Source organism: Bubalus kerabau, chromosome 4, assembly GCF_029407905.1.
Source record: "Bubalus kerabau isolate K-KA32 ecotype Philippines breed swamp buffalo chromosome 4, PCC_UOA_SB_1v2, whole genome shotgun sequence".
Taxonomy (NCBI): domain Eukaryota; kingdom Metazoa; phylum Chordata; class Mammalia; order Artiodactyla; family Bovidae; genus Bubalus; species Bubalus kerabau.
In genome coordinates this window covers 158,575,980-158,601,586 of record NC_073627.1, presented here as the reverse complement: position 1 = coordinate 158,601,586, position 25,607 = coordinate 158,575,980, and the positions used below count along the sequence as shown (strand labels likewise).

Genomic DNA, 25,607 nt, shown 5'->3' with positions numbered 1-25,607 from the left:
TCTCCCACACCCTTTGAAGCCCTGGGCCTGGAGACAGGCAGGTGTCCTCCTTATTTTCCACTGCCACTTCTAAGCCACTGTCTATTTGCTCCCTAAAACCTCCTAGCTTTGCAGATCATGCCACTGGTCTGGACCACCCACCACCCTGCCTTGCTGCACTCATCTACAAATGCCCACATCACTTCTCCACATTTCCTGAAGATTTAGCACCTGGCATGTCATCACTCTCTCCAATACTACTCATGTTGTACTTCTTACTAATTTCATTTCCCATACAGATGATCTTTCTTGCATCTCAGATCCTGTACCCTGACCTCCCCTCCTCCAATGATCTTGTCCTTTAGCTCCCTCGGCCACCAAACTCCCAGTTAGTCTTAGTCTTAAACTTAGCTATACTTGGATGTTCTCTATAAACTCAATTTCCAACACCTCATTCTCCACAATTTTGCAGCTCATTCTCTCTAGGTTTCTGACTCCATTCATTCTTCAGCAACTCCAGGATCTACACTCCAATGGTCCTATACCTTCATCCTAAACCTACGTCCCTCACTCCTCTTACTTCCTTGCTTCCTTCTTGCTGCTACTGCTAAGTTGCTTCAGTCGTGTCCAACTCTGTGCAACCCCAGAAATGGCAGCCCACCAGGCTCCACCGTCCCTGGGATTCTCCAGGCAAGAACACTGGAGCAGGTTGCTATTTTCTTCTCCAATGCATGAAAGTGAAAAAAGTGAAGTCGCTCAGTCATGTCCGACTCTTCGAGACCCCATGGACTACAGCCTACCAGGCTCCTCCGTCCATGGGAGTTTCCAGGCAAGAGTACTGGAGTGGGGTGCCATTGCCTTCTCCTGCTTCCTTCTTAATCAAACTTAAATTCCATGACTGGTCACACTGTTTTATAACCTTCTCCTCCCTGACTCTATATGTGCCTACTAAAAACCCCAACCTTGGTAACGTCCAATTCTCCACCTATATCCGTGAAGCTGAATGTGACTAACAAAATAAATAAATAAATAAATAAAGCACCATGCTGACTGGCCTCAGTTTAAACTCAAGTGGGTTCTCAGTGCTGTCCAGCAACTCTACCCCATCTCTCTAGTCCATACTCTCTTCAAGATGACTACTTCGTACCTTCTCCTGTCTCTTCACACCTCCAAAACTTTCTCCCCCATCCTCACTCTCAGATGAGTCTTGCTTCTGATTTCACTGAAAAAAAATAGAAGCAATCAGAAAAGCATGTCCACATCTATTACCCACAAGCCCAACTACTGACCTACTTATATTTGAACCCACATCCCTTGTGTTCCTCTCCTAGTTAAGGTGCCATCCCCACCTTGTGCATTATATTACATTCTCTCTTCTGTTCAAGAGAGAGAACAGAACCAGTAACTGCTTTCTCTTTCTCCTACATCATCAAGTTTATGCTTAGTCGCTCGGTTGTGTTCGACTCTTTGTGACCCCATGGACTGTAGCCCACAAGACTCCTCTGTCCATGAAGATTCTCCAGGCAGGAATACTAGAATGGGCAGCCATGCTCTCCTCCAGGATCAAATTTATCCTATCAAATCATTTCACCAATAAATAAAAATGCCATAATATCTCCTACTTTAAAAACACAAAAAACAAAAACTTCCCTCAACCCCCAATTTCCCTTGGGCTGAGGCCCCATTTTCTTGGTTCTACTTTACATCAACACTCCTCCAAAGCAACATCTCTACCTCTTTCCCCTAATTCTTCTCCTCACACATTCTCTTAAGCTCACTGTAATCAGGCTGCCGTTGCCACCACTCCACCAATGCAGTTCTTGTTGAGTCTCCAGTGCAATTTCTATTATTAAATCTAAAGTCTCAGTCCACCCCTTTCTCAACCCATCAGGAGCCCCTGATCAACTCCTTCTTGAAACTCTTTCCTCCTTTGGCCTCTGGGATCCCACCCTCTCTTGTTCTCCTACCTCAGTGGCCCCTCTTCGGTCAGCCTCGTCTCATCTCCTTGACATGAAGTGTTGCTGCTCCAGGGCCCTGTTCTCAGACCTCTTTATCTATGCTTGTTCCTTACAGGAGAGCCTATAATCTCATGGATTTAAATTCCATCTACAATGCTTCAGAAATGTTCAGCTTTAGCCAAGACCTCTCCACAGACTGCCGATCACCTCATCCAACTACCTGTCTCATGGATTTAAATTCCATTTACAATGCTTGAGGAATGTTCAGCTTTAGCCGAGACCTCTCCACAGACTGCAGATCACCTCATCCAACTACCTGTCCACTCATAGGTCTAATAAATACCTCAGACTTATAGTCCAGTATCAAACTTATGATTCCCCCCAACAGCTTCCCAAAATCTGCTCCTTTCATATACCTCCCTAGCTCAGCTTGTGAAAACTCCATACTTCTAAAATCCTGGGCTCATCTTGCCTCCTTTGTTTCATACCCTTCATCCAATCCACGAACAAATCTTGTTGACACTATCTTCACAATGGCCTGAGCCACCATGATCCTTCATCAAGATTATTGCAACAGTCTTCTACATATAGCAGACACTTTTTCATTCCATGCCAGACTTCAGCACAGCTCTGGTGGACAGCTCCAGTCACACCACCAGTGTTCCTTACTTGATACTTGAAGCATACCTGCAATCTCAAAGTTTTTTGTTCCACAATCTCAGCTGGTTTACAACAGAAACCTTGAAGTGCAGAAGAAAAGTTATTGCCTTCAAGGGCAACTGTCAACCAGCTGGGGCAGGAATCAGTGGATGTGTGTCCCAGCTCCCCACCCTTAGAGAGGAAGAATGGGAGGGAGAAGAGGGACAAGGAATGAGGGGACAATTCTGTTAACTGAACTCCTGCTTATAAACCTAGCTCCCTTATGGTCTTTTCTTAAAACCTAAGTCAGAGCATGTTTACTTCCCTGCTTAAAACTTTCCAATGGGTCCTTACTGCCTTCTGGATAAAGTCCAAACTGGGATGCATGCATCCCAGTTTTGTGCATCCCTTAGCATATGTAGTTATCTCCAGGAAGAGCTCATTTCCCACTCTATCATAACAGTCTGTTCTTTTCTCAGTGCCAGCCTACAAACTGAAGTCCAGGAGCTGTCCTTAGTGTAAAGCACAGTGTCTGGCAAATACCAGATGCTCAACAAATACTTATGTTTTTGAATGAAAAAATGTCCCTGGGATGCATGATGTGAGAGAGTGCCAAGACAAAATCACCTGCTGGCAACAGGAGGCTGATGAATCCCAGACAGCAAACCCAGAAATTATACTTCATCAACAATTTACTCTGAGTGTTCCTATTACTCTCTGATCCTCAATTTCAAAAAGTAGATATGGTTTTGTAGGCTATTTAAATGTAAAGCATTTTTACACCATATCCCTATGGTTAAGTTCCAAAATACAGACTCCTTACCTATTATAGTGAGTTTATGGTGTCTAATGGACATATAACATTACTATAAGTTTTTGGTGTATAATTGTCTAAAAAAATTAACAATTCCATAACAATAAGGATGATATCTATTTTACTCAACATTATAGACACAATATCTAGCCCAATAAAAACTATTAATAGATAACATATACTGAGTACTTACCATGTTAAAAAGTAATGTTCCTTAACAAGAACCCTTTCATTTCCTCCTCTCAAAACGCCAACGAGGTAGGTACTATGATTACATTTTACAGACAAGGAAATAAGAAGGCATTCTCTCAGTGATTGATTTTGCTACACTGCCTCTTAGTACCTGGTCCCTTAGTTTCCAATGAATGAAAAATCAGTGTATAGCTTCCCACAGCTAAATAACTACAATCAATGCTGAATCTGGCACCAGACTCTTCAAAGAATATGAATATACCTTTAAAAACAAAGATCAAATGTCATTATATTTCTTTTTCAGAAATGAGCAACACATCATTTCATCTACTTTTGGCTGTTTTATCTCCCTCTTCTTTTCAAATCAATTTCCCTTACTCCAAAATTACTCCATAATTATTACTTCTAGGTTGCAACTGACAGAAGAAAAGCACACTCTCATAGCATTATTTCCACATACCGTTGAAGAGACACCCCCAAGTTTAATTGTTTCCACCGTGGTCCCTGAATCTTCAACAGCTGTCTTCTTCTCTGGGGGCACAGATGTGCCAGGCTCTGCAGCTGCTCTTTTATTTCCAATTCCTGACATCTTGGCACAAGATGATAGCTGTTTTCCTGGAGACAAAAAAAATCTTAGGTAAGATAGGCAAGGAGAGCAACTCGAGTCCATCTATGATGTAAAAACTAGCAACTTTTCCTGTCAGTCCTTTAACCCGGGTCCATTAATTCCACACTTAGCAACATGATCCTCAAGTTCCTCTTGGAGAAAGAAAAGTAAATTGTGAAGTAACAGTCGCAGCTGAATTTACAGAACTACAAAGTTCTAAATAGGATGCTACTAAAATACAAGATAATGGGCAAAGGATGAAGAGACTTAGAAAATTTTCAGGCATCTCATTTCCTGAAATGCCAACAGCTGAAAATATAGTTTGATTTAGAAATATAGAAAATCAATTAATTCTTTAGTGTTGGGAGAATCAGAGAGCTGGAAGAGACCTGGGAGATGTCTACTTAATTATTAATACTGAACAAGGCATATATCATCTCTGAGCCTCAATTTCCCAAAGCAGAAATAACAACAGTATATGCTTCCTATGGTCCTCATAAGGAATGAATAAGTACAGAAAGACTTGAGCATAAGGCCGAACACGAAGCATGCACTCAGAAATGCTAACTCTCCTTTTTATATTTGCAGTTTCCTTATTTCTAAACGCTCTCCCCCACGAATTTGTGTCACCCTAGAGGAGCTAGATCTGGGTGTGAATCCCAGTACTAACTCTTAGAGAGCCGTGCTGTCTTGGAAAGGAATTCTTGATATGCACAATGCAAGTGACCACATACTCTCTCTGCTCTACTCGCTTCCCAGGGTTTCGGAGCTCAAAAGAAGCGGAATAGATGCTAAAGCACTTTGCTACTGAAGGTATCAGCCCTGCCATCACCGAGACGACACACAACTCTGCTTCCAACTGAAGCTACAGGAGAAGGGTATCGGTGGCAGCGACCAGAGTGGGACCTCGCCTGGAGAGAGAGGAGGAAGACAATGGCCTCAATCCGACTCCAGAGGAGCCAAGGACCCCAGCCTTCGGAGAGGCCAATTACAGGCCCGGGAGAGGGAGGCCTTGGAGCGGAAGAGGGTGGGGATTCCCGTTGCCCGCTGAGTCCCGTCCCGCCCTTGCCCGAGATCTGACCTGAGTTCTTCAAACTTGCGCCGCCCGGGAGTGGAACTCGGGGCAGTTATTCACCAAGGTCCGAGTAGCCCTCCCACCTCTCACCCCTAACCCACAAGTGAAGACCCAGCGAAGCTTCCGGGAGGCGGGGCCAAGGGGAGGAAGAAGGGAAAGAAAAGAGGAAGTCGCTTCAATCTGGCAGCGTGAAGGACAAGACTCAATCGGGCGGAGGTGACGCGCATCGAGGGCGCCCCGCTTCCGGAAGTAAGCACTGTCTAGCAGCTCTTGGGCGCCCGGCGGCCGCTAAGTAGAGGCCTCGCTGACGTCAGAGGAAACGTCCCAGATTTTTTCCCGTTTGTTAACCATTGCTACTGCGCTACTTGTTTTTTTTTTTTTACTGTGAAAAGTGAAAATCGCTCAGTCGTGACCGACCCTTTGCGACCCCATGAACTATACAGTCCATGGAATTCTCCAGGCCAAAATACTGGAGTGGGTAGCCGTTCCCTTCTCCAGGGGATCGTCCCAACCCAGGGATCGAACCCAAGCTTCCCGCATTGCAGGCGGATTCTTTACCAGCTAAGCCACCAGGGAAGCCCTTAAGCACTGCCCCCCCACCCTTTTTTTTTAACTGAGTACCTATTGTTTTTTAACTGAGTACCTACCTAAACAGTGCCTATTGTTCTGTTACCTATTATTGGTTCTCCTCAGACTGGCGATTGGCTGATGGCGCCGTCAATCCCCAGGGGAAAAGACTAACTTTCAGACATCTCGGGAAAATATTACTGTGAGCCCCTTCTTGCTGAAATAAAAGGTTCTGGAGAAAACCCAAGAGATTCGGTAAGTTTAGAAGGTTGTAACTATTACAGGGAAATGTATGACAGCTCTGTCTACACATTAAAATCACTTGGGGAGTTTTGGTCCCTCTTGTGTAGGGCCTGGGCATCCACATTTTATAAAAAAGCATTTCCCCAACCCTCCCCCACCCCCACTAGATTCTAATGTGCAAACGGGATTGACAGTTACTACCTTTGTGTATCTTTTCAACAAGAAATTGACCAGGGAATAAATAAACAAATCAATAAGTTGTTTCCGATCTGAACACTCGTCTATTTTAAGCTAATTAAGCATTGATTTTTTTTTTTTTAGTTAATAACAAACTGCTATTTTCCACTCAATTAAACTGAATGTGTTTTAATGATAGGAAGGTAATCTAATTTATTGATGAAAAGCTGTATGCCTCACAGAGGTATGAAAAACTACCCAGTAAAGTCAGAATGTAAACAGTGGGAAACAAGCGTTCATATTTCCTGATATTTAGAACACTTGCCCAGTGGTAAAGAGGCAGCTGGTTCCAAATGAACTCTTTGGGTGAAGCAGAAGCCTGAGAACCATGTTCAGGGACCTGTCAGGGAAAGCATTGTATGAAATGACTCTCTCTGACCTCCCTCCTTTGACTTCTTTGCTCTTGGCAAATCTTGCATGCACAGAACTACTGAATGGCATGCAGTGATTCTAGCCCAAAGTTTGTAAAGTTGAAGGTCACAGGCTGTACCTGGCCTACAAGTATGGTTTGTTTATTTTGGACACTATTGACTGCCTTTTAAGATATTTTAGGACTTTGCTGGCGGTGCGGTGGTTAAGACTCCACGCTTCCAATGCAGGCTATATGGCATTCAATCCCTAATCAGGGGACTAAGATTCCATATGTCACATGGCATGGCCAAAAAATACATAGATAGATAGATTACCAACTTCTCTTGAAAATGTTGAAGGTCTGGCAACACTAGGTTTATATTTTTGCATGGCCACATTGCCTAGAGCTGAGTGGTTATTTTATTCCTGTTTTCGGTGATCCCCACTATTGGTAATTGATTGCCTGACACTAGTTGAATTTCATTTGAGTGTTGAGTTCAATGTGTGTTGTATTGTGCTAAATCAATTCCTGGTCTAGGAGAATGTTGTTGGTTGCCTACTCAGCATCCACTTCCCCTCTCTCACCTGAATAGAACACAACCAGAATTTTATCCATATGATTATTTATATCCACTTAGACCCCTTCATTCCCTATGTCTTGAAGGAAGCTGACTTCACTTCCCTCTTCAAGGATTGTCTTAATTCAAATAGTAAGTCCCATTCCCAAACCCAAAGTTCTGCTCTTAACAGTGGATAGTTTAATCGGGCTGAATAGCTTGGAATAATAGGACTGAAGCAGTTTCCTTATCTTCTGAATTTCTTGTGAGGCCTGAAACTGTTGGAGCCTTCTTGTTACCTGGCTTGATAATGAAATCAACACAGAGATGGGAAGACTAAAAGAATCTCAGTAATGTTGCTCCACCTGAGTAAACGTTAAAATATCTAATTAGCTTTATTGAATAATTCATGAATTGGGCAGCATCCTGTTTAGCAAGTAGAGGGGAGCTCCAAAAGGCTATAGAAAGGGAGAGATTTTTAAAGGTAAGATCAGGAAGTCAAAGACAAAGATTATTTCAAATTTAGCTAGCCTGTCCATAGTGGATGAGGGGATCTGTGTGCCAGTTTACTTCATCTTCCTTTCAAGGATGGAAAGGGTTACCTCATTGGTGCTGACCAGAAAATTTCACACTGACCAGTTAGGATTACCTTCTTGGAGAGGATTGTGACTGCCATAAGGTCAGGTATTAAGTCTTCCTTTTAGCACAAGTGACTCCATTTTGGGCCTCTCATTTTTTTTTTTTTTAACAGGGAAATGGTGCCAGGTCAATTCAAGACACCCCTATTCCACCCACACTTCAGAGTGCTGGAGAAGATATTGAGAAGACAGCAGACCTTTATAGAACATTTTAATTCTCACCATGTAGATAACCAGATTTTCCAGCTACTGGTGAGATCTGTTTCTCCCAAGAGCTCCAGTCATGACACCTTCTCAAAAGCCTGTTCTGATTCAAAGAGGTGGCTTCACCCTAGAGAAAATGGAATAGATGAAAGGGAAGATGGCCAAGACCTCTTTCATTGACCATGTTTCCAGTTTCTGATCAGCTATCACATGTTCACAAGCTACCAGCCCACAATCGTAATCAAGAGAAAAAAAGAATAATCCTGGAAAAATAAGTTTGGTCCTCACTACTAAATGGCAGAATGTTTGCTGGGCTATAAGAATATTTTGGGGGGGGGGGGAATCTTCCTTGGTGGTTCACATGGCAAAGAATCTGCCTGCAGTGCAGGAGACCAGGGTTCGATCCCTGGGTCGGGAAGGTCCCTTGGAGCAGGGAATGGCTACCCACTCCATTATTCTTGCTTGGAGAATCCCATGGACAGAGGAGCCTGGCAGGCTACAGTCCATAGGGTCGCAAAGAATCAGGCACGACTGAAGCCAACTTAGCGTGCACAAGGACATTTACTATTTTATACCTTTGAAAGTTCTTGTATTTGATTGCTTGTATCAACATTATAATTTAAGTAATAATCCTTTTTAAAAAGGAGCAGAGTCATAAAGATTTCAAGTGATTTTTTTCCAAGTTACTTAATGGCTATTTCTCCAAAGACCCTTCTTCAGACTTGTTGCCAGTCTTGGTTAAATATATGGTTCTGCCACCAGGTGGCAGCAGGCAACGTGCTTTTCACCTCCAGTTCTTCAAAAGCTTTGCTTGGTGATAGTGAAGTCGCCTCTGACTCTTTCTTTGTGACCCCATGGACAGTAGCCAACCAAGCTCCTCTGTCCATGGGATTTTCCAGGCAAGAATACTGGAGTGGGTTGCCATTTCCTTCTCCAGGAGATCTTTCCAACCCAGGGATCAAACCCGGGTCTTCCACATTGTAGGTAGATGCTTTACCGTCTGAGCCACCAGGGAAGGCCAAAGCTTTTTATCCTCTGTGAAAGTATTAAGCCTCTGCTACTTAGTTGTTCAGGTTTTTAAGAGGTAAGATATGGCCGAAGAGTTAATATTGTAAAGCTTTGCTTGAAGAGTACAATATTAACTCTTTGGCCTGGTGGCTCAGACGGTAAAGCGTCTGCCTGCAATGCAGGAGACCCAGGTTTGATTCCTGGGTCAGGAAGATCCCCTGGAGAAGGAAATGGCAATCCATTCCATCAGTCTTGCCTGGAAAATCTCATGAACGGAGGAGCCTGATAGGCTACAGTCCATGGGGTCGCAAAAGAGTCAGACACGACTGAGCAACTTCACTTTAACTCTTAAAAACCTGAACAACTAAGTAGCAGAGGCTTAATGCTTTCATAGAGGATAAAATTAAGATATTTTGGGTTTTTGTTTACCACCTTGTCTGTGCTTGCTGCAGATGTTCTGCTGTAAGATTTTTGTTATATCTCCATGCATTTCAGTATTCCGTGTACTCTCGATGGGGTTATTTGTGTGCTAAACATGATTCTGCTGCTGCTAAGTCACTTCAGTCATGTCCGACTCTGTGCTACCCCATAGGTCCAGCCCACCAGGCTACCCTGTCCCTGGGATTCTCCAGGCAAGAACACTGGAGTGGGGTGCCATTTCCTTCTCCAATGCGTGAAAGTGAAGTCACTCAGTCATGTGTGACTCTTAGCGACCCCATGGACTCAAGCCCACCAGGCTCCTCCGTCCATGGGATTTTCCAGGCAAGAGTACTGGAGTGGGGTGCCATTGATTCTAGAAGTTCCTTATTTATCCTATTTTTAGACCAGTTGTATTCTATCCAGCATGACATCACTTGTTAAACAGAAACACAGATTCCATGGTATCTGCTTTATACTTGGTGAAATCTTAGAATCTTTGGGGGAAAGCTCTCTAAAAATGCAAGTTCTTACTTTTTAGATTATGCCCCGCCTCTGAGCATGTTTGAGGACCACTGCTTTAAGTGATGATATCCAGTTCTGCCTGAGAGAGTTCTTCAGAAGCCAGCCCTCTCTTGTCCTCTCCCTCCCCTAGCTTATCATCATTCAGCATGGCTGCAGCCATCTCTTTCTCCACACTCTGCCTCCTCCTCTCCAGATCACCTGGCCCACTATGCCACACCAGGCCTAGCCCTCTTTGTGAATTCTGGGGACCATGATCTTGGCTCAATCCAGGGAGGCAGAGTCAGGCCTCTCACCCTCAGAGAGTGAGGATAGGGAGTCCCAGCAGGGTCTATGGAAGCATAAGAGCTGATATGTGGTCACAGGTTGTCAGAAAAGCTCCACTTCTGACAAGTTATGTTCTATGTTACAGCCAGAAAAATTGTCTTTTTATACTGTGTGGCATTCTATGGTTAGATTATGAATAGTTTTATCATTTTGATTTCATTATACATTGGTCCTTGTCATGACTCCCTCATTAGAAAATGAGATTTTGGAAAGTTGGAAGCACTCCTAGGAAGTGCTTTACTTCTCACTTGGTAGGTCCACTGTTTCCTATCGCTACTACTACGTACCTAGCAATCCACCTGACCTTGAAGAAGAAAGAACAGCATGACTGAAATGCTTGCATTAGGCATCAGAATGAGGGTGTGGAACATAATTACAAAGGCAAGATTTGGAATTTTCATTTCCAGTAGCATGGTGTTTGTCAAACTGGGTGAATATGAACGTAGATTTTCATGGCCTTAGAGGACAAGGAGGATAGGAGACAAAGCCCAGGAACTATCCAGGTTGAGTGCCTATTAGAGACCCTTCCCCATAAAAGTAAACTAGATATAATTCTTCTAACATCCAAGGGACTGAAAGAAAATTGTCTGTCTCAGCCTTCGTATAAAGATTTTTTGCTGATTGATCTGGAATTCCAGAAGATACTTAGAGTTTCAAAGAATGCAGAGAAGTGAAGCAAGGATACATAAAGGGCACAGGCAAAGCCAACTATGAATAAGAGATTGCTCCTTATTGAAGTCCTCAGAAAATAGAATCTGAGATGGAGATTTGTGTGTAAGAGGTTTAGTACCTAAGGGAAGTAAAGAAAGCAGGATGAGGGAGAAGAAGTTGGACTGTGTTGCTGTCACTCCAAAGTCCTCCACTAATATGATGGGTAGCTCTAGAACTGGGAAAGTCTTTCAGAGTGGCCCTGAATTGAGTCAAGGGGGCCAGGCTTTTCTACCCCTGCATCAGTCAGTCATTGGATATGGATACTGGGGAAGAGGGCAGGAGCTTGAACCAGGTTTGGCTTCCTTCAGCCAAGTGCAGTCTCTGGAAGGGAACTGAACTCACTACTGTCGAGGTCCAGCACTGCCAGCAGCTGGGTAAAATGAGTTCTTCGGTTCTGATAGGGGAGGGGAAACGTTGGCAGCATACCACACAGTGTCCATTGGTTGAACAAAGGGTAAGGGTAATCAGTGCTGGAGGACCTCGAGCTGTGAGAGCTGAAAAAATGTCACTGTCGAGTCTCACTAAGGACATAGCAACCACTCCAGTATTCTTGCCTGGAGAACCCCCATGGACAGAGGAACCTCGTGGGCTATAGTCTATAGGGTCGCAAAGGGTCAGACACGACTGAAGCAACTTACCAAGAGGCACAGATCTGGGGCTCCCACTTGACTTCTACAAAAGAAAGGGAGGAGTCTTGCTGAAAAGTGGTCCTACGCCTAGCAGGTAGACACTCCCTTAACCCCTTTGATGATGGTTTGTAAGGAAATTATTTTACGCTGAAATTATGGCTCTTTTTATTCCTGCAGAGGGAAAAATGGAAGAGCCCATTCCCCAACCTTTAATAATCCAGTGATATGGACTGAATTCTGCTCCCTTTCTCAAACTCACATGTGTCCCCCAGTGTGATAGTATTTGGAAATGGGATCTATAGCAGGAGCAGGGAATCAGAGCCATCTGTAAATTTAACAGACAAAATCCAATTGAGAGTTTGATATAGTACATTGTGTTTATAGACTAATTTAGAAAGAAATGACTACTTTCTAGTAGTTAGTCTTCTCAACCAGGTACATATCTCTTCACTTTTCTCAAGTCTAATTTTATGTTTCAGTAAAATTTCATGTTTTTCTTCTTATATCTCTTTCTTGTTACTTACTAAGTTTATATCTAGATAGTACATAGGTTTTGTTGGTATTAAGAATAAGACTAAATTATATTTTCCAACAGTTTATAACTGCTATGTAGAACAAGCTGTATGTATATAAATATATATTGTTTTTGCCTTAGTATTATAAAACTCTCTTGTTCTCTTAGATTCCTTTTTTTTTGCATGGAGAAAAATCATATAATCTGCAAATAAGAGCTGTCTGGGAGTACCTTGGTGGCCTAGTGGTTAGGATTCCGGGCTTTCATTACTGTGGCCTGGGTTCAATCCCTGGTCAGGGAACTGAGATCCCACAAGCCATGCAGCCAAAAAATAACACTCTTGTCTTTTTTCCTTTTCAGTATGTATACCCCTTTATCCCTTTTCTTATCTCACTATGTTTTGAAGAGAGTGATGACACTGAAGATTCCCTCTCTCGTGTATTTTTTTCTACCACAGGTAGTACCCATTATGTGTATTTTCAGTCCATGCCATCAACATTGTATACTGTCTTTCAGAAGGTGACAGCTGAACGTGCTTGTGTTATATGGCCCTCACTTATTAATCACCATCTGGGCCACCTATCTAAATTGTATCTGTCTATTAAGGCCCAGTTCAAATCTCTGTTCCTTTGATTAAGACTTTCCAGTTCATGTCCAGGCTCTTGCTGCTGAAACCGGCCAACTCTGACAATGAAGGTAGTGTTAAAACTTGAAATGGAATGCAGGAAGGAGACAGCCGCTAAGGAACAGTTGCTTAACGTAAGCTGTCTCCCCAGGTAGTATGCAGGTGAAGTCACCTTACTTCCTATTCTGGAGCAAACACAGAGCTGATTAGAGTTTTAGGATCCCTACAGGTGATCAGGACCTAAGAAAGCACTCATTTCCAGCCTTCTGTGTAATATTCTAGCCAGAATGCTCTTTTTGTTGACTATTCAATAAGATGATAATTTTCATTCTCTGGTTATTAATTTCTCTTCTTGTAGCTGGTGTGTGCATCTATAGATAATCAGAAAGCTACTTTGTGAACCTGGAATGAAAAAAAGCAGGACTGGATGTATTATTTTATGGTACTTATCAAGAATGGCTGGCTAAATAATGGTATAGCTTCACAATGGAAAGTGTATCTAAATTTATAGTGCTAACATGAAGCACCATGAGAGTATGACTAGTATACTCTCATTTTCATGAAAAAAAATTGAGCCATATTTATAACTGAAATGTGCTAAAAGAATAGAGCTTAAATGTTCTTACCTCCCTCCCCAATTTTTTTTTTTTAATGCAATAATCATTATCCCAGCCCAGGGTATTGTGCCTGTTTATTCAGTTCAACCCCTCTGAGCATAAATTTGGGACAGTTAGGTTTCCAAGCACAACCCCTCACCTCCACCTTTGGAATTTATAGACATCTCAGGAGAATCCATTTGGACAGAAGTCAGGCATCTTCTCCATTGAGCAGTCGAGAGTTAAGAGACAGATCATTGAAGTACAAAGAATCTGTATCATGCAATATTTACATTGCAGGTAGGGTCTTCCTTTCAGCAAAACAGCATCGAATGTCACATCAGATATTGTTCAAGTGAAGCTTATTTGACTTTATATTGAGTTTGTAAGTGTGTTTTGGTTTTATAGCTATATAAGCATAATGCATTTATACCAAGGTTGATATATTTTTATCAAACATTATAATAAAAGTAATTTGTATAAGGACTAGATGGTCCATGAGAAGTTTATTTTCCTTTAGACGGGTGTCTGTACATTACTTCAGTTTGAAAAATTCTATTTTTTATTTAATTGTATATGTACTGTCTTATATTGTTCATGATTATTACTTATTTCTAGTCTTTTTTATTCTCTTTTAAATTATTATGAGATCAATAAAGAAGAATTGATATCAATATAACTGGCATAAGATATCAATTTAAATATTCATTAACAAACTACATATATTAATCACATTAGTTACATTCATTTGGATACATTCAGTTCTGAATTTCTGGAGCTTGAAGATTGTGGCCAAACTAAGTTAAAAGAAGTCCTCATAGTAGTAGTGTATGGCCAGGGCTTGTGAATGTTTGGAATCTTGCCTTATTGATATTCCTTCTCCACCTCAGGAAGAATAAGACTGGCAATACTGACCACTCAGTTACAGTTACTACACGGCTGTGAAGTCAGCTGAGACTACCTCCAGCATCCCAGCTCTTGTACAGTCTCTAAAGCTGGATTCCTGCTCCTGTCACCTCCATGGTATTTGTGCTCTCAGCCAACTCTCCTCTCTCCACCTCCTCAGAACCTCAGGAAACACTGTGACCCTACACATGCACATACTGGCTATTGTGAACTTAAGCTGATGTGTTACCTCTTACAAGCAACTCATTCACATTCGCAGTTTGCTTGAACTTTACTGCAAGGAGATCCAACCAGTCCATTCTGAAGGAGATCAGCCCTGGGATTTCTTTGGAAGGAATGATGCTAAAGCTGAAACTCCAGTCCTTTAGCCACCTCATGCGAAGAGTTGACTCATTGGAAAAGACTCTGATGCTGGGAGGGATTGGGGGCAGGAGGAGAAGGGGCCAAGAGAGGATGAGATGGCTGGATGGCATCACTGACTTGATGGATGTGAGTCTGAATGAACTCCAGGAGTTGGTGATGGACAGGGAGGCCTGGCGTGCTGCAATTCATGGGGTCGCAAAGAATCGGACATGACTGAGCAACTGAACTGAACTGAACTTTACTGCAGGATAATGGTATTATTTCCTGTTGAAGATGTTCATAAAGCAAGAGGCACATGATCTTATTTGGAGATGGTGAAGAGAATTCAGATGACATCCCTTCCCTATTCTTCCTCCCAAGCATAGTTCTGGTAGATAACACTTACCTTTCAGTAATGGATTAAGTTGTTATGCCTTACTTACTGAACTAAAACCTCTGTGAACAAAAAAAAAGGACCAAGGGTATCACTCATGATCCACTTATACAAAGGGTTATGTCACAGTCCACTGTAATTGCCCAACAACAGTGCACCCTGAGAGGAATCAAGATGCAAAGACAGGATGGAGCATTCTCTTATTTTGGAATGGGTCCCTAGATAGTTAAGATGCATATCTCAGAAGAAATCTCAAAGATCACAGGTTCTTGCATCTTCCCATACATAAAAAAGCACTAAATTCATTAACTTCAGATATCTGTTCTTTGTGATTAACAGTAATCTATTATGAAGATATGTGCTTTATGTCATGTATTTCCTAGCCCCAAAATTCATATATTTACTGGCTCCTCCCCTGTCTTCTTGGAGCAGTTCCTCAGAGCTGTCTGAGAGGCTGCTTCCCAGGCTATGGTCCTCAGTAAGTTCCCTGAGTAAAACGGAAATTCACAACTTTTATGTTGTATGTTTTTCTTTCAGTGGACAGTTTTGGTGACCATGAAGGGACTCAGAGCTGATTTCTCTCCTTCAGCTGAGTTCTATGAGGATCCAAAGCCTTGGTACCAGCAAGGGCCCCTTGTGCCCATCCACTTCCACCAGGAGTCCAGGCAACTGGGTATGTCTCTCCTGGGTCTTGGACATCTCATCTTGGTTGATAAATTCTTTGCTGTAAGGAGTGGTGTTTCCTTGAACTTTAGGCAGTTCAGGAAAGAGGTACCCTGAATTCTTAGTTGAAAGATACCGGGAAGACTTGAATTCTCCATTGAAAGACACGGAATAAATTGACCAATTAAAAGACACTGGGAAGGTCTGGACTGGGTGATCAGCTAAGGGGATGGCATAGCATTTTCCCTTAAATTGGCTACTTTAACAGAGTTTGTCGAACTAAAAGTGAAGATACCATATAAGAGCTTCAAGTTCTGAAAAGAAGTGATAAAAAGCTCCTCCAAATTGGTGGCAGCTTTCTGAGGAAACTGAGAAACTTGTAGGAATGGTATAGTCTTCCTACTATGCAGCGGTGCATAGGGAAGCCCACTCACTAATTAAAAACTCACTTATCCAGGGACACACACACACGCACATAAGGATTGGCCATCTAGAGCTCCAAGTGCCCACAGCAGTTTTAGACTGCCAGAGGGAAAAACTGAGATGTACAAGAGCTGAATGACCCTAGGCTCATACGGAGAGAAGCTTAAAACTGTCCAACCACACGGTTTTCAATAGTAGTTTTATCCTACCAAACCAACTGGAAAGGCTCCCTCCCACAAAATCTAATTCATAAAGAGCTTTTTTTAATTGGCTTAAAAATAAGTGCTTTTAAATTAAATATTTCTGAATGTAATAGAAACTAAGGCAAATTTTTTTAAGAACATGTGCTCTAGGATTAATCTTTAGTGAATAAAAATGAGTTTGTTGATTTAATGAAATAGGCCTGGGACTTCCTTGGCAATCCAGTGGTTAGGACTCTTGAGTTCCTAATGCAGGGGGTGTGGGTTCGATGCCTGGTTGGAGAACTAAGATCCTGCATGCTGCACAGTGCAGCAGCAGATTTTTTTTAAAAAGGAAGAAGTAAAGAATTTTTTTTAAATGAGATAAGTCTCTCTTTAGAGTTGACAGCCTTAAATGTAAAACTCCTATTGTACCTGCTGCTGCTGCTGCTGCTAAGTCCCTTCAGTCATGTCCGACTCTGTGTGACCCCATAGACAGCAGCCCACCAGGCTCCCCCGTCCCTGGGATTCTCCAGGCAAGAACACTGGAGTGGGTTGCCATTTCCTTCTCCAATGCATGAACGTGAAAAGTGAAAGTGAAGTCGCTCAGTCGTGTCCAACTCTTAGTGACCCCATGGGCTGCAGCCCACCAGGCTCCTCCGTCCATGGAATTTTCCAGGCAAGACTACTGGAGTGGGGTGCCATTGCCTTCTCCATTATTGTACCTAGGTTTACTAAAAGTCAAATTTGTTTACTCTGTTATAGAAGTTTTCAGCAAGAAAAGTAACTTGGCATAATGATATTTTCATAAGTAAATTAAATGCAAGTTGGGTAAGAGGTTTTGGGGGGCTTCCCTGGGGACTCAGTGGTATAGAATTCACCTGCCAAGCAGGAGACACAGGTTCAATCCCTGAGTCAGGAAGATCTCCTGGAGAAGGAAATGACAACCCACTCCAGTAATCTTGTATGGGTGCATACTTTAAGAAATTATGCCCATCAACAGATGATTGGCTTAAGAAGATGTGGTATATATGTACAATGGAATTTTACTTAGCCATAAAAAAATGAAATATTCCCATTTGCAGCAACGTGGATGGGCCTAGAGAATATTAAACTTAGTGAAGTAAGATAAAGACAAATATATGATATCACTTATATGTGGAATCTAAAAAATAATACAAATGAATATATATAAAATAGAAACAGTCTCATAGGCAGCAAACTACCATTACCAAAGAGGCAGGAGAGGTGGAATAATTATTAATAAGAGTACAGGATTAATGGATACTACACATGAAATAGAAAAGCAGCAAGAATTTGCATAGCATAGAGAATTATATTAAATATCTTATAATAACCTAAATGGAAAATAAATATATACTTATATAATATGTAACCTATAATGGAAAATAATGATATACACGTATACAGATAAATTGAATCACTTTGCCGTGTACCTAAAACTAACATGAGACTGAATCAGCTCTACTTCAATTTAAAAAGAGAACTATGATATGATCCAGCTGTTCCACTTCTGAGTATTTATCTAGAGAATAAAAAACACTAATTCAAAAAATATACGCATCCCATGTTCATCACAGTATTATATACGATAGCCTAGATATGGAAACAATCACATGCCCATTAAATGAAAAAATAAAGAAGATGTGGTGTATCAGTGAGATGCCAAGTTTGCAGCAAAGCGAGGAGATGGGAGAACAGGTCTCAAAATCTGCTCCAAGAAGGCAAGGAGCTCAGGTGTTTATGGAATAAAGAAAAAAGAATCAGGGCTGTCTGAGGCTTGGAGAGTGGGGAAAGGTAATTGGAAAAGATGTGATAATCGTCAGTCTACTCAGGTGTAACTAAGCTACAGGCCTTTGCAAGTTCAAAAGGTCACAAGTGCAGATGCCCATGTGTGCCCAGTTCAAGGGTGATAGTCCTATCTAGTCCTAACCGGCGTAGCACAAACTAGACACACCTGAGTCTTGGCTCAGCTCTACCTAGATGCTTCTGACTCCAAGTTCCTGGAAAGCAACTCGGGCAAATATCTTTTTTAAAAAATAATGTTTATTTATTTCTGTCTCTGATCTTTGTTGAGGTATGTGGGATCTTTCTGTTGTAGCATGTGAGATCTAGTCCCCTAACTAGGGATAGGACCCAGGCCCCCAGCATTGGGAGCATGGAGGGTTAACCACCAGACCACCAGTCAAGTCCCTTGGGCTGCTTATTTAGGTTACATGCTGCTTAGAGGACATGGAAGTCTTAAAACCTTGATGAGAGAAGGCAGGTGAAATATATTTTACCCACAGTTTCAAAGGAAGCCTGACGTAGAGTAATTACTCCCATTTCTATGAAATATCCAGAATAGGCATATCCATAGAAAGCTCACTAACAATTGCCAGGGACCAAGTGAGAAATGGGAAATGACTGCTAATAGATACACAATTTCTTCTTTGGTTGATAGAACTAGTGGTGATGATGGTAACAACTTTGTTAAAATACTATAAACCACTGAGATGTACTGAGGCTTCCCAGGTGGCACTAGTGGTAAAGAATCTGTCTGCCAATACAGGAGATGCGGGCTCAATCCCTAGGTTGGTTAGATCCCCTGAAGAAGGAAATAACAACCCACTCCAGTATTCTTGCCTGGCAAATCCCATGGACAGAGGAGCCTGGTGGGCTACAGTCCATTGGATCGCAGAGAGTCAAACGTGACTGTACACACACGCACTGAAATGTACGCTTTAAAAGACTGGATTTTATGACATTAATTCTATCTCAAAAATACAGCATTCATGAGGGAAAAAATGATGTGGTATGTATATATACAATGGAATGCTACTCAGCTATTAAAAAAAAAGATGAGATCCTGCCATTTACTACAACATGGACAGACCTTGAGGAGATTATGCTAAGGGAAATAAGTCAGAGAAAGACACATACTGTATGATTTCACTCATGTGGAATATAAAAGTAAAATGAAACCAAAGCAAACACATAGCTAATGAGACCAAAGTACTGGTCACCAGAGGGGAGAGGTGTTGGGAAAGGGTGAAATGGGTAAAAGGGACCAAACAACTGTATAATGATAGATGGAAACTTTCTGTGGTAGGTACCACTGTAGCGTATACAAAAGATGAAACATAATGTTGTACACATAAAACTTATACAATGTTATAAACCAGTGTTTCTTCAAATTTTAAAAATCTTTCTGAGGTCTTTAAAAAAAATGTAGTATTTAACAGTATGTCTATATAAATAGTTTCTCCAAATCTTTTTAGTAGTTTAAAACTAGAGTTTTTCTAAAGTAAGCTAAATGATGGAAGTTTATTGAATATCTGGATCATTTCCAAATAAGATACAATAATGAAACATTAATTGTTGAACATGTCTAAATTTACCTACTTTCATCCTCTTTTAAGATTAAAAAAGCAAAGATGTTTGGGTTTATTGAACATGTATACCACATATAGGAGAGAAATAATGCTATGAGAAAATCTGTTTCTGGAGGTTGTAGAATATGTTCATAAGTTTGCAAATCTGTAGATGCTAGCATGACAATTCATAATTGCTTGCTTCTAGGTTTTCTGTAGAGGTTAGAGGTTGTAAGGTTGAGCATTCTGATTAATACATATAACTGGAACTACTAAAATTAATAAGGAAAGCATCATCATATGCAAGGGAAATAAAAAAGTAAAAGGATTATAATGGTTTTGGTTTTTTTTTTAATAGTCTATGTTGTATTTTAGAAGCCAATATATGTTAGCAATGAGTGTGTATGTGTTTCTAACAGCAAGGGGCTAGTAATGCATTTAGATGCTCCTACTGGATATAATGTTTTTTGTTAAGGGAATAGAAAGTAGTTTTGTCCTAAGAGAGGTTTAAAAAAAAATAGAGAAAATGGGAAATCTTGGGACAAAAATCTGAAGGTAGAAACAGGAAGTTACAGGTTTGTTGAAAAGAATCTCTAAGAAGTTTTGTATGTGATTAGACCTGGCGAACATTGTAATAAATTTAATTGAGTGAATGTTTTAATATTAAAAGTAAGCTGGTACAAAACTAAAATTTGGCTTTCTCTCTGTTAAGTTAACAAATTTTTCTTGGGATATTAATCTGCTTTTGAAAATAGATTGTAAAGTTTCTCTACCTTTTAAGTGCCCTGTTATAACTTTCTGTAGTTTACTTTTGAAATCTTTTATTGTCATTTTGGTTAAATGATTAACTGAGTATCGTTTCACAGTGGCTGTGATCCTGTTTGACCAAGTGTTTTAAAACCTTTTGTTATCTTTGACAAACCTCCCCCAATTCTAAATGAAGTCCTTTTGATCTCTAGCTAACTTTGGGGTGTTTCAGAGGGCCCCTGAAACATCTCAAAGAAAGATATTAATGAGGCTTATTTGATATTTTAAATAATGTGGAACATATCGTCAAATACGTAATGATAAAATTTCCTAGGTTATACTGTATGGACAAATTTTCTAATATAAACATTCTACAAGCTAAATGAAATTCCTAAAATTCAGATATGTCCTGTATGTTGTCAGTCATTATTCTGGTTATTATCTTAAAATTTTGTATGTCACAGAAAAATAAAATTTTCCCCTTCAGTTGCATTGTAGTCATATCTTAACCATGCCACTTAAAGTCTTTTGTCATTTATAGACAGTTGTTCTTTTACTCTGATGCCTTTACAAAAATGAAGCTCTTCAAGAAGGTTAATAGAAGACTTTTGACAAGTGCAGATTTCTGATAACTTTCAGATAATACCACTGAACTGGGTAAGACATTCCAAAACTCGGAAGGAAAAACTTTATGACTTCATAAACTGTTAACAGAAATTATGATCAACAAGACTTACTTACACAGGGCTGAACAATCATTTTTATGACTTTCTGTCTGAAATGTTACTGTCTTTTAATCCTCCTTTTCCAGATAGAAAGAAAATTTCCCCTTAAGCAATTCGGTAAATTATACCTTTGTAAGCAGAATTGAAACACTTACCTTTTTCTCTGTACCGTATCCCTCCAGAATTTGAAATTCTTAGTATTCTTATTTTTATGGCAGTATAGTTATTTGCATAAGTTCAAGAAAAATCTGTTTTCCTTATAACAGGACACAAATGGAAGCACTGGTTATATCACCAAGGCTTTGACTGAAATATCAGGTTTGAGAATTACATAAAATCAGATATAACCAGACAACTTCAGAGAACTAAAATGGATTTTATGGAGCCATTTCCTTAGAAAAACAGACTAATACCTTGCTCATAGAGTTCCCAGCAACCTCACCAGGTGACTAAGAAAGGTCACTTTCTGGCAGGTGTAAGAACCTCAAGATATTTTGGGGAAATTCAGAAGAGAGAAATTCACCCAACTCTATAATTGTTACAGTCAGATCTCATGGCAAGTCTTTGGAATGATATTCCTGGCCTCAGGAGGCTTTCAACAGTCAATCTGAGTCCTTATAAAAGCATTATCAAAGCACACTGACCAGAGTGTAAATGATCAACTGCCAGACTTGTTAAACTAATGTAAACAAGCAGGTCCAATTTATTGAAACTAGACTTACATTGCAAATAAATTAGTCTTAATTTGGCTATATTTGGTAAAAATTAGAGTAACGTTAGAGAAGAAATTGTTTTAGTGGATATCGAGTTCTAGTGCTGTTAATTGTATTTCAGGTTATGTAATTACTATCTAAACTCACTTCCTAGATGGCTCCTTATTGCTGTATTACATTACAAAAAAAAGTTCATTGTTCATTCATTAAAAGGACATTGTAAGTTTATGCTATTAAATGATAGAAATATATCTTTGGACAAAGATATCTTAAAGGAAATCAACCCTGAATATTTATTGGAAGGACTGATGCTGAAACTCCAATACTTTGGCCACCTGATGCAAAGAGCCAACTCATTGGAAAAGACCCTGATGCTGGGAAAGATTGAAGACAAGAGAAGGGAATGACAGAGGATGAGATGGTTGGCTGGCATCACTGACTCAATGGACATGAGATTGAGCAAACTCCAGGAGATGATGAAGAACAGTGAAGCCTGACATGCTGCAGTCCATGGGTCTCAAAGAGTTGGACACGACTTAGCAGCTGAACAACCTAGATAACTCCTTATTGCTGTATTACATTATAGCAAAAATTCAGTTGAATTATTAAAAGTTCAGTTATTAAAATGGTAAGTTTTTTTCTGCTATTCAAAGATAGAAACATCTCTGGACAAAGATCAGATACCCAATAACCTACAACCAGGAGATTATATATACCCTGGAAAAAAACATCATTTAAAGGACCCTCTCCTGATAAATGGGAAAGCCCTTAACAGGAACTTTTAACTGACTTGCTCACAACAAAACTGAAGGGAATTGACTCTTGGATTCACATTTCCTACTTAAGAAGTGCCCCTAGCACTGGCCTGACCTACAGAGAGGAATACTGGTCTGAAAGTCACTGTAAAACAATGCTCAAACAGAAATGATGCCCGCCCCAGGATGAGAAGTTGACATCAGAAGTAGATGGCTATCCCAAGATGGGGAACCTGACCTATAGAGTTAGAGTGTTTTCTTTATTTGTTGAACTTTCGTATAAATCATTTGTTTTTTCTATCATGAGCATGATCCTATGCAGACTTAAAAACCAATCCAATTGTTGGGTTTGTGGTCAACTGTCTATGTCCAATACTTCTGGTTTACCTTGGTGGATTTTCCCTCTTCAAGGCTCTAATGGAATGGCTGTTGGAAAATTTATTTTAGGAGAGTGAAATTGTAGTTCTGTTTGGTCCACTATATTGATATTACTAGATGGGATCTCTTCACTTGGCTAATCAATTGCAGTTAGGTTTTCAATAGGGTCTAATATAGATATAGCACACAAATGGCCTATCAACGAAATCCTTGCCTTACCTTGAGCATTCCTAACACCATGGCACAAAGTGAGCATGAACCTTGGTCAGATTTATTACCAGAGTGGGGAAGCTATGTACTAAAAAGAACGATGGGTGTCTCTCATCAGCCAGCTATACAAAGGGTTAAATTGCAAGCCACTGGAATTGCCCAGTGACATTGCACCCTGCAGAGAGTGCAGGATGGAAAAACAGAATGAGGCATTCTGTCCTTTGAATAAAGGAGCCCCTAGATAGTTAAAGTACATACCTCAGGAAGAATTTGATGATCCCAGATTCTGGCATCTTCCCATACACAGACGAGTACTAAAAACCATTAACTTGAGGTATCTGTTCTGTGTGATTAACAGTAACCTTTTACCAAGATGTATGCTTGACTACATGTATTTTCTAGCCAAAAATTCATCTATATTGTACAAGCTCCTCCCCTGCCTCTGCAGAGCAGTTCCTCAGAGCTATCTGAGAGTCTACTTCCCAGTCTATAGTCCTCAGTAAGTTCTCGGAATAAAAACTGAAATTCACAACTCTTACGTTGTGCGTTATTCTGTGGTTTCCAGTTAGCCACATGATCACAAGGGTAAACAGCCAATATATTTATAACCATTCTATACCCATCAGATCAGATCAGTCGCTCAGTCATGTCCCACTCTTTGCGATCCCATGAATCGCAGCACGCCAGGCCTCCCTGTCCATCACCAACTCCCGGAGTTCACTCAGACTCACGTCCATCGAGTCAGTGATGCCATCCAGCCATCTCATCCTCTGTCGTCCCCTTCTCCTCTTGCCCCCAATCCCTCCCAGCATCAGAGTCCTTTCCAAGGAGTCAACTCTTCACATGAGGTGGCCAAAGTACTGGAGTTTCAGCTTTAGCATCATTCCTTCCAAAGAAATCCCAGGGCTGATCTCCTTCAGAATGGACTGGTTGGATCTTCTTGCAGTCCAAGGGACTCTCAAGAGTCTTCTCCAACACCACAGTTCAAAAGAGTCAATTCTTCAGCGCTCAGCCTTCTTCACAGTCCAACTTTCACATCCATACATGACCACAGGAAAAACCATAGCCTTGACTAGATGAACCATTGTTGGCAAAGTAATGTCTCTGCTTTTGAATATGCTATCTAGGTTGGTCATAACTTTCCTTCCAAGGAGTAAGCATCTTTTAATTTCATGGCTGCAGTCACCATCTGCAGTGATTTGGAGCCCCCAAAAATAAAGTCTGACACTGTTTCCACTGTTTCCCCATCTATTTCCCAAGAAGTGATGGGACCGGATGCCATGATCTTCGTTTTCTGAATGTTGAGCTTTAAGCCAACTTTTTCACTCTCCACTTTCACCTTCATCAAGAGGCTTCTTAGTTCCTCTTCAATTTCTGCCATAAGGGTGGTGTCATCTGCATATCTGAGGTTATTGAGATTTCTCCCGGCAATCTTGATTCCAGCTGTGTTTCTTCCAGTCCAGCATTTCTCATGATGTACTCTGCATATAAGTTAAATAAGCAGGGTGACAATATACAGCCTTGACGTACTCCTTTTCCTATTTGGAACCAGTCTGTTGTTCCATGTCCAGTTCTAACTGTTGCTTCCTGACCTGCATAGAGGTTTCTCAAGAGGCAGATCAGGTGGTCTGGTATTCCCATCTCTTTCAGAATTTTCCACAGTTTATTGTGATCCACACAGTCAAAGGCTTTGGCATAGTCAATAAAGCAGAAATAGATGCTTTTCTGGAATTCTCTTGCTTTTTCCATGATCCAGCAGATGTTGGCAATTTGATCTCTGGTTCCTCTGCCTTTTCTAAAACCAGCTTGAACATCAGGAAGTTCATAGTTCACATATTGCTGAAGCCTGGCTTGGAGAATTTTGAGCATTGCTTTACTAGCGTGTGAGATGAGTGCAATTGGGTGGTAGTTTGAGCATTCTTTGGCATTGCCTTTCTTTGGGATTGGAATGAAAACTGACCTTTTCCAGTCCTGTGGCCACTGCTGAGTTTTCCAAATTTGCTGGCATATTGAGTGCAGCACTTTCACAGCATCATCTTTCAGGATTTGGAATAGCTCAACTGGAATTCCATCACCTCCACTAGCTTTGTTCATAGTGATGCTTTCTAAGGCCCACTTGACTTCACATTCCAGGATGTCTGGCTCTAGGTCAGTGATTACACCATCGTGATTATCTGGGTCCTGAAGATCTTTTTTGTATAGTTCTTCTGTGTATTCTTGCCATCTCTTCTTAATATCTTCTGCTTCTGTTAGGTCCATACCATTTCTGTCCTTTATTGAGCCCATCTTTGCATGAAATGTTCCTTTGGTATCTCTGATTTTCTTGAAGAGATCTCTAGTCTTTCCCATTCTGTTGTTTTCCTCTATTTCTTTGCATTGATCGCTGAA

General features: G+C 40.9%; 1 protein-coding gene and 2 long non-coding RNA genes across 4 annotated transcripts in view; 2 read left to right on the top strand and 1 right to left on the bottom strand.

The window, feature by feature from the left end:
* Positions 1-5,408, bottom strand: part of RNF20 (ring finger protein 20) — a 28,665-nt gene extending 23,257 nt beyond the window's left edge. Inside the window, exons 1-2 of one of the 2 annotated variants that reach the window (XM_055579182.1) lie at positions 5,271-5,408; positions 4,043-4,197 (exon numbers count right to left, since the gene is read on the bottom strand). In XM_055579182.1, the coding sequence (XP_055435157.1) occupies positions 4,043-4,171 (129 nt within the window). In that variant the 5' untranslated portion in view covers positions 4,172-4,197; positions 5,271-5,408. Of the gene's footprint in view, positions 1-1,126; positions 1,202-4,042; positions 4,198-5,270 lie in introns of those variants that run through there. The other variant, XM_055579183.1, reaches the window with a different exon arrangement.
* On the top strand, positions 5,382-8,130 carry LOC129650559 (uncharacterized). The gene is made up of 3 exons (XR_008713830.1): positions 5,382-5,513; positions 5,958-6,086; positions 7,971-8,130. It is a non-coding gene; the product is annotated as an uncharacterized LOC129650559 (long non-coding RNA).
* A 4,185-nt stretch (positions 8,131-12,315) lies between these two features.
* LOC129650557 (uncharacterized) lies at positions 12,316-20,382 on the top strand. Its single transcript, XR_008713829.1, has 2 exons — positions 12,316-12,646; positions 14,301-20,382. It is a non-coding gene; the product is annotated as an uncharacterized LOC129650557 (long non-coding RNA).
* Positions 20,383-25,607: the final 5,225 nt, after the last annotated feature.